The 9,436-nt window shown below is 52.1% G+C and overlaps 1 protein-coding gene across 1 annotated transcript; it reads left to right on the top strand.

Annotated features, from left to right (window-relative positions):
• Positions 1-8,397: 8,397 nt before the first annotated feature.
• On the top strand, positions 8,398-9,162 carry LOC137454441 (olfactory receptor 14A16-like; the record flags this gene model as incomplete). Its single annotated transcript, XM_068164480.1, has 1 exon — positions 8,398-9,162. A coding segment is annotated over one exon (765 nt), but the record flags the coding sequence as incomplete, so codon positions are not given.
• Positions 9,163-9,436: the final 274 nt, after the last annotated feature.

A 9,436-nucleotide genomic window follows, 5' to 3' on the forward strand; every position in this document is an offset into this window, starting at 1 on the left:
CGTTTGTGCCTGGGCACTTCAGAGGAACCAAATGAGTTCTAGAATTTAGAGTTGAAACTGATTGGAAAAGCAGTGGGGGAGGGGTTGGTCGGTGACCGGCAAACCCTCAACCCAGGACAGTTTCAGCACTACCTGAACCCAAATTCTATAAAGCAAAGGTTTGGCTTCCTCACGAGCTGAGAACCTCATGAAATCTTTCCTTGGTGATGTGTTTAGAGTCCTGACAGCGCGGCATGGCTGTGCCCTCATGAGGAACTAGAGAACGGCGCTGACCGCGTGGCTGTGCCGCGGGGTTGCTGCTTCTCCCAGAGCACAAAGGTCCTGGAGCCTCCCAGGGGAAGCTTCAGAGGCTTTTGCCGCTGGCTGCACGAAGCGCAGCACCTGGCAAAGGTTCCCCGCTCTGGGGGCTGTAGCGCTTCAGGACCGGTGGTGCACAGGGGCTGCCATGGTTTCCTCCCGTGGCGATGGCTCATGCGGCAGTTGACCCCACGCTCCACGGCACTGCCCCCAGCCGGGCAACAGTGGCAATGTGCAGCGAGGCCTTCTGGAGCTGCTTCAAGTCCCGGGCGAGGCGGACCGTAGCGGCACAGAGACGCACGCAGGCATAGGCACGGACACCAGCGTGGGGGGCACTTGTTTACCAAACAACTCCTATTTACCATTTGCCCCAAAGAATACTGCTCCAGTCAGCACCCACTGCTAACACAATAATTAACCAATCAACTGATACTTTGCCAAATGAGCATAAGCACACGCTGTAAACAGGGCAAACAAACATGTAGCCTGGGCCTCGTTTGCCACAGGGGTGGAAACATGCCCAGGCAGATTGTTGACCTGGACTCAGTGCTGCCAAGGTCCCCCCCCCCAACTCCAGAAGGGAGGGGGGACAAAGGGGGTTTGAGTCACACACACAGAAGCATGTTCTGGTAATATTTGGGCCACAATCCTGGTCATAAGCACCACTCGCTATGAGGGGCAGCTGATCCTGGCACAGGCTGCTTCTCTAACCCAGCTGCCATGCCTGTGGCACTGTCTGTAGGTCCAGAGACTTTCTCTTGCCCCTGAGCCCTCTGCACAGAGATGAGAAGGGATCGAGAGGCATGGGCCAGGCCCAAGCACATTGCAGTGATTTCTGTCTCTCAGGAACTCCCAGGCTGACAACAGACTTTTCCCAAAGCTTTCCCCAGCTGGGGAGGATTTTGCACTTGCTCAGGGCTGAAATTCCAAAGCACCAGAGGTGACCACCAGACTAAGAATTTGCCCCTTCCCTCCCCCACCCCCTGCCACTCCTCAGTTTCCAGTATCTGGGCAGATCTCACAGTGGTTTCCTTGGGAGTGTCCTGTAGTGCTCTGGATGAAACCAGAGCAAGCTGCCCAGCAGTGGACAGAACAGCTATGAGCCATTGCCCTAAGCTAACACCCAGCACCATCACCAGTACAACCAGGACTGTAGCTCATCAGCCCCCTGAAAGCAAATCCATCAATGTAGTGAACACACCACAGGAAAGAAAACTTCAGTCAAACTCTGTTGATAAGCCTCAAACCTTAATTGAATCCTCTTCTTCTCTCTCTTTGTTACCTCAATCCTGCCAAAATCTGTCCTCATTAAGGCAGCTGTTTTCCTGCCCCATGTTGGGCTCCAGAAAAGGAATGTGCTGGGTTCAGCTGAACCAGCAGCTTAACCTCTCTGCCTCCCCCGAACACAGAACTGAGGGGAAAAGAATACCACACAAAACCTCTTTGTGTTGATACAGAAACAAATGAGAGAAGAGTTTCCTGAGCAAATCAGAGCATCAGAATACAAAAGTACAGTGACCTCAGCCTGTGTGCAGAAAAGGCACAGTGGAAAGCAGCAGCAAGCAGCAGCAAGCAAGGCAAAAGCCCAAAGCAGGGAGCTGCTCCCCTATCCCTCCCTGTCCCACTGCCATCCCAGCAGAGCAACCAACATCCAAAAAGCCCCAGAACCCAGAAGCAGCAACTGCAACAGGCAGCCTCCCATGCTGCAACCTGAACTTCAAGCCCCATCATCCTTTGCTCCAGCCAGCACTTTCATTTCTGAGGCTGCCATGACTGCAGCACGGTCTGGATAACAGCAGCAGAGTCAACTCAACCCATGACAATCAGGAGCCCTCCAAGTGAAATGGAAAGAGCCTCTCAGCTTCTGTGAACAACTTACACTGCTTTGAAGGCATCTGGACTTGCCACATGGATGCATTAGCTGAGAGCCCAGAAGAGCCCAAGGGGGCAGTGGAAGGTGACTTCAGAAGGATCCTTGAAGATGAAGCTCAGACTTCATGATTTGTAGCTGGAACCTTGGTATTTCCTACTGGGATCTCCTTCGGATTCAGAGCCCTGTGACAATTCACAGGGTCACAGGTGACAGGATGTTAGGGGTTGGGAGGGACCTCTGGAGATCTCTGACTCCCCCTGCCAGAACAGTACCATAGAATCCAGTGCAGGTCTCACAGGAACACATCCAGACAGGGCTGGCAAGTCTCCAGAGAAGGAGACTCCACAACCTCTCTGGGCAGCCTCTTCCAGGGCTCTGTCACCCTTACAGTAAAGAAGTTCTTCCTCTTGTTGAAGTGGAACTTCCTGTGCTGCAGTTTCCATCCATTGCATTTGTCCTTGCAGGGCACAACTGAGCAGAGGCTGTCCCTGTCCCTTCCTTTCTGACCCCCAGCCCTCAGATATTGATAGACATTGATCAGATGCCCTCTCAGTCTTCTCCTCTCCAGATTAAACAGCCCCAGGCCTCTCAGCCTCTCCTCATCAGGCAGTGCTGCAGTCCCTTCAGCATCCTCACAGCCTCTGCAGCAGATCCCTGTCCCTCTTGAACTGGGGAGCCCACAACTGGATGCAATATTCCAGGTGGGGCCTCCCCAGGGCAGAGTAGAGGGGGAGGAGAACCTCCATGGAAGTGCTGACCACAGTCTTCCAAATGCACCCCAGGATCCCATTGGCCTTCTTGGCCACCAGGGCACATTGCTGTCCCATGCAGAACTTGCTGTCCACCACAACTCCCAGGTCCTCCATGGGGCTGCTCTCTAACTATTTGTTCCCTTGAGTGCTGTAGGGTTCACATTGCTCTGGACATTGCATGGTGCAGATCACCTCCAGTGAATCTGAGGCTCCCCAGAAATTGCCACTGGGTTCCTCTTAATCACATGGATCCTGTCCCAGCAGGCACTAGTGCAGGAGAAGGAACAGCAGACTGAAGAGAAGGAGAAAGGGAACTGAAAATCTCATCACCTGAATCTAGAAAGAAAACCCTTGGCAGCAAATGTCCATTCTGGATGGACACAGAACACAACACAGAGAGCTGATGAGAGCAACTGCTGGGGGTGCACCAACTGCCCTGAGAGCCTTAAGGAAGGGCTGGAGGGGGGAGGGCATTCACTGGAATTCCAATACCTGATAATACCTCTTGGACATACTGAGAATCACAGAATTGTCAGGGTTGGAAGGGACCTCAAGGATCAGCCAGCTCCAAACCCCCTGCCATGGGCAGGGACACCTCACACCAGAGCAGGTTGCTCACAGCCACATCCAGACTGGCCTTAAAACCCTCCAGGGATGAGACTTCCACCACCTCCCTGGGCAACCTGTGCCAGTGTCCCTCCACCTTCATGGGGAAGAATTTCTTCCTCACATCCAATCTGAATCTCCCCACTTCTAGTTTTGCTCCATTCCCCCCAGTCCTATCCCTACCCAACACCCTAAAAAGTCCCTCCCCAAATTTCTTGTAACCTCCTTCTGATACTGGAAGGCCACAAGAAGGAATCCTTGGAGCCTTCTCTTCTCCAGGCTGAACAGCCCCAACTCTCTCAGTCTGTCCTCATAGTAGAGCAGCTCCAGCCCTCTGCTCACCCTGGTGGCCCTTCTCTGGACACCTTCCTGCACCTCCAGATCCTTCTTGTAATAGATGCTCCAGAACTGGACACAGAGCTCCAGGTGTGATCTCACCAGGGTAGAGCAGAGTGGGAGAATCACCTCCCTGGCCCTGCTGGCCACACTTCTCTTGCTGCAGCCCAGGATACAATTGGCTCTCTGGGCTGCAAGTGCACACTGGTGCTCCTGTTGAGCTTGTGGATGAACACTTCCTTTAAGGATAACCCAGAATTAGAAGCACAGGATGGGGATGGAAGAGGCTCCTGATCCAAAGAAGAGACATTCCAAATGTGTCCAGAGATGCAACCTAACTGATTAGCAAACATTGACTGCCTGAAGTCAAGGCACCTCTGTGGAAAAAACACTCAGGGTGTGCACCCATCCAGGCTGTCACCATCCCATAATGAGGAACAAACACACAGTGTGGGCAGCACCAGGAGGAAAGGGAAAGTATTGGAGATGTGGCAGTAAAGGCAGGAAAAGATTACCCCTCAGCTGGTCAGGAATCTGTGCCCCTGGGGCAGTGCTCCCAACTACAACTGTGGCTGATCAGTGAGAGACTCAAAGTTGGGTCCAAGGAGATGTGAAATGGCACAAATGAAACAATGCTGCAAAGGAAAGGGCCTCTGCTTGGCACAGATTGGCCTGATGCTTTCTGCCTTGCTCAGGAGAAAGTGAAGCAGAAAAGGCCATGGTGAAGATCTCTGCTCTCCCAGTCCTCTGGAATAGGACTGCAGGTGCAGGATCAGCTTCCCAGGGAGGAGTGAAACAGTTTGCAGAAATAGCTGCTCAGGAGGGAATGGCTCCAGGCATGGTCTTTGCCTCAGAAGGAGGAGTGGGCACAGCACTGAACACAAGCTGTTGTGTTTCCATGGATCAGAGAGGAAGGACATCCATAGACATGGGTGAGAGATGGGAACAAAGCAGGATTGTGCAGGAAGGAGGAGCCAGCACAAGTTCTGCACCATGAGGGTAGTGGAACACTGGAATAGGTTGCCCAGGGAGGGGGTTGGGGTGCCTATCCCAGGAGATATTGAAGGTGAGGCTTGACAGTGCTCTGGGCAACCTGATCTTGTTGAGGCTGTCCCTGGGAAGGTTGGATAAGATAACCTTTGGAGGTCCCTTCCAGCCCAGCCCATTCTGTGATCAGTGAGATATGGGAACCAAGCAGATTCTGCATGAAGTGCAAAAGGAAGACACCACCTGGGGCTTCTCAGAGCTCTGGGCCTGGCTATGGTTGTGGATTCCTGCCTTGGGCTTCAGTCTCAAGCAGTTGGTTGGAGCAATAACCCTGAGCTTGTTCACCTTTGTTTGCATGGCTGTTAGAGTGCAGGGCATGTGTGAGTGCTGGTCTGCTTGAGGGAGCAGAACAGGGGACAGCAAGGACCTCCCTGGGAAGAGCTGGGGCAAAGGTCACCTTCAAGAGCAGGCCCTAAGCCTCTGTCTTCTCCTAAGCTCCCATTGCAAGGACCAGGCCTAAGGCCTGTCTGCATTTCATAGAGCAATGCTGAGCAAGACTTTCCTGAGGTTCTTTTCCCTTCTTTCTGTTGCTTTTGGGAGCCTCTTGAGTTTCTCATTCCATCAGCTGGGCAGGAGATGTTCTCCTCACCTTTCACTACGTTTTGGAATCTCTTGGGTTTGTCACCAGACATTGGTTTGGTCACCTTCTAACCTCAGAAACACAGAATCAACCAGGTTGGAAATGACCTCAGAGATCATCAAGTCCAACCTACCACCCAACATCCCCTGACATCTAAACCATGGCTCCAAGAGCCACATCCAATCTTGTTTTGAACACCTCCAGGGACAGTGACTCCACCACCTCCCTGGGCAGCACATTCCAGGGACTAATTCCTCTTTCTGAGAAGAATTTTCCCCTCACCTTGAGCCTAACGTTCCCTTGGTGCTGCCAATTATTAAATATCAATAACAGCCATAACAGGACTCCTTCCCAGTACAGATTGTGTCCACTCCAAAGAAAGGCTACACCACCTGAAGCGCTCCAACCACTCTTCCAGATGTGTCAGGAAATGGCAGGGGGAGAGATGGGAGGGGAAGCAAGATTGGTGTCAGCAGCCTGAAGGGAAAGACCTAAAGGCATGGGACAGTGTAGGAGAGGCTGCAGTAGGGATGTCCAAGGGCTCTGGCAAGGCTGAGAGGCCCAACAGGACCAAAGTCTTTGTGCCCTTGGCTCCAGCAGTTGCCTCTGCCACCACAGCCTGGGAGGAGAAACTTTGCTTTGAGGCTTTCAGGTTCTTCTATTCAAAGGACAGTGGTCAGGGCTTGGCCTTTCTGCTTCACAGACCAAAGGCAAGTTTTTCTGCCCTGTACTTTGCCTTTGTCTCCGTGCAATCCTGGCCTCTAACAAGCTGCTCTAACGAGTCCCTGGGGAGCCTTTGTCAGTAACAAGCCTCAGTGAGGCCAATCAGTGCTTCAAGGTACTTTGGAGTTTGCTTCTGACTTGGACTTCTTGAGAGGCTTCTTGGCAGTACCTTGGCTGAGTCTCCTGGCAGTACCTAAGGATGATGTAATCAGCCCCAAATACTCCATGGGGCTCATTAAATACTGCTGAACCTCTAATTATTGCCAAGGTTTCTGCAGCTAATTGGAGAGGTTTTTATTACACAAAGCATCTGATAAAAATGATTTCACAGGGTGAATCAGAGCCCTGAGCCACAGGTGAGGGACAGGATCTGCCTTGCCAGGGGCTGGGGGTCAGTGCTTGGCCCTTTGGATCAATGAAACCCCTCCAGGTTTCCTTAGCAGCAGAGCCACCTTGAGCTGCTTATCCTGACCTGTCAGCACTGCCTCAGTTCTCTGCTCTCACCACAGCCTGGAGGTGCCTCAGTGCCTCCAGTGATGCTTCCCTTGCATCCACTGTCTCCTTCTGCTCTAACCAGACCCTGGGGACCCTTTCCAGGTATGCTTCACTGGGACCCATTAAGAGTAGAAGAAACTTCAGAGTTTGAATCTGACTTTGACTTCTGGAGAGGTTTCATCAGCTTCTCAGTCCCTGAGGGTTACAGGGCACCGAAAGCCACTACACGAGTCATTAAAACACCTTGGGCTGGACATCTGCTGCCCTATTGGGCCAGACTCATGGGCTGGAAGGTGCTGCTAGCAAGCAGGCAGTGCTGCAGGAGACAGCTCTGGCAAGCAGCAGCACAGCACAGCAGGGCTGAGGACACTGCCAGAGGATCTCAGGGAGATGAGGAAGGCAGAGAGAGCTTCAAGCTGTCCAGGACTGGGAGGATGACTGAGAGCTCACTGGAGAAGTCACTGCAGTCACTGACACTGTGAGGCTGTGGGTGCAGGACACTGCAGCTGTAGCTCCTGGAGGCATCTCCATCTTGGCTGCTGATGCTCAGCTGAAGGCTCCTGGAGTGTGCACACAGAAGGACGACCAAAGCCCTTTGGTTCCATCCTGCGAGCAGCAGAGAGCTGAGCTGGGGAAGGAGAAGGTTTCACTCTCAGTCCCTCTGCCTTTCTCTCCTCCCTCCACTGTCTCTGCAGCACTGCAGGCCTGCTCCCTGTTTCTCCACCTCTCCATGGGTGTGGTGGTTTTAGGCTATGCCTTTAAAATTTAGTTACAGATTTTGAGCAGAAAAGTAGAAACAAAATAAATAGATCACTCTTGGGTGTGAAAAGGAAAAGAAAAGATTATTCTAAACAAATTCATTGGATAAATATCTGGAATCAGAGGAGCTGTACCATAACAATTCTCTCTCTTCTCTTCTGATCTCAGCTGTTTTGCTTCACTCAGGAGACATCCCCTGCTTTGGCTGGCCTTGGATAAGTCTAACCCACTGCTTTTTTTCTCTCTCCTCTCCTCCTTCTCTCTTGGAACAGGGGGGTAGGGATTACGGGCAGTGGAACAGCTTCCCTGGTCTCTGACCAGGGGGTGTCATGCCATTTGCTAATTGTAAATTCATGTCTAATATTGTCACTCCTGTATGTTTTGTACCTGTTCATTGCATTCCATTGTAGAGTGTAGCTCTTGCTTGTCAATACAGCTTCATTTGCTTCTAATGGAGCTGGTCTAGAAAAGCTAATGATGGGAGGGAAAGTTCAACCCACCACCACAGGACTCTTGTTCCCTAGGATTGGGCTGTTGGTCACTTTCTGTTCTGACACCAGAGGAATCTTCATGGCAATTCTAGGTACTTGCTGCATTTGAAGCTGTGATGAACTCTGCCATGGGTGGGTAGTGATGGGACTGAGCTGATCCATTCCTCCTGCAGCTCACGGACAGGGGTTACAATGAGGCTGAGAGAAGTGTGCCCTAACTTGTCACTGCCTTTCCCTCCTTGGACAGGTCTCCATGGCCAGAGGCAGCAGATGTCCAACAGCAGCTCCATCCTCCACTTCCTCCTCCTGCCATTCAGAGGCACAAGGCAGCTGCAGCTCCTGCACTTCTGGCTCTTCCTGGCCATCTACCTGGCTGCCCTGCTGGGCAATGGCCTCATCATCACCACCATAGCCTGGGACCACCACCTCCACACCCCCATGTACTTCTTCCTCCTCAACCTCGCCCTCCTTGACCTAGGTGCCATCTCCACCACTGTGCCCAAATCCATGTCCAATTCCCTGAGGGACACCAGGGACATCTCCTATGCAGGATGTGCTGCACAAGTCTTTTTAATCCTATTTTTCCTTTCAGCAGAGTATTTTCTCCTCACCACCATGTCCTACGATCGCTACGTTGCCATCTGCAGACCCCTGCACTATGAGACCCTCCTGGGCAGCAGAGTTTGTCTCCACCTGGCAGCAGCTGTCTGGGCCTTTGGAGCTCTCAATGCTGTGCTGCACACAGCCAATACATTTTCCCTGCCCCTCTGCCAGGGCAATGCTCTGCACCAGTTCTTCTGTGAAATCCCCCAGATCCTCAAGCTCTCCTGTTCTACATCCTACTTCAGGGAACTTTGGCTTCTTGTGCTCAGTGCCTGTTTATCATTTGTCTGTTTTGTGTTCATTGTGGTGTCCTATGTGCAGATCTTCAGGGCAGTGCTGAGGATCCCCTCTCAGCAGGGACGTCACAAAGCCTTTGCCACCTGCCTCCCTCACCTGGCTGTGGTCTCCCTGTTTCTCAGCACTGGCATCTTTGCCTGCCTGAAGCCTCCCTCCATCTCCTCCCCATCCTTGGACTTGGTGGTGTCAGTTCTGTACTCAGTGGTGCCTCCAGCAGTGAACCCTCTCATCTACAGCCTGAGGAACCAGGAGCTCAAGGCTGCCCTCAGCAAACTGATCACTGGATGCTTTCAGAAGGAATAAACACTTCTGCAGAGCAGTTCTGATGTCCCTCAGTGCAGGCCCAGCCTGGCTTCCGCATTTGGTGGTGGTGCTTTTTTACTCTTTATAAAACTGTCATCCCTTTTCTTACACATTCTCTGCTGTGCTGACCAAGAGTTTGTGCAGCAGGACCTCTGCTCTTTCTTTGGTTAAGAAATAAAGAACTTTTCATTAAAATTCATTCCTGAGATCTTTCCTCCAGAACATCTCGACAGCTTTTAGGCCAAGTGCTGTGCAGATCTGGGGGAGGGAAATA

Source organism: Melanerpes formicivorus, unplaced genomic scaffold (genome assembly GCF_026170545.1).
Source record: "Melanerpes formicivorus ecotype bairdi unplaced genomic scaffold, bMelFor1.0.p_v2 SCAF_80, whole genome shotgun sequence".
NCBI classification, from domain to species: Eukaryota; Metazoa; Chordata; class Aves; order Piciformes; family Picidae; genus Melanerpes; species Melanerpes formicivorus.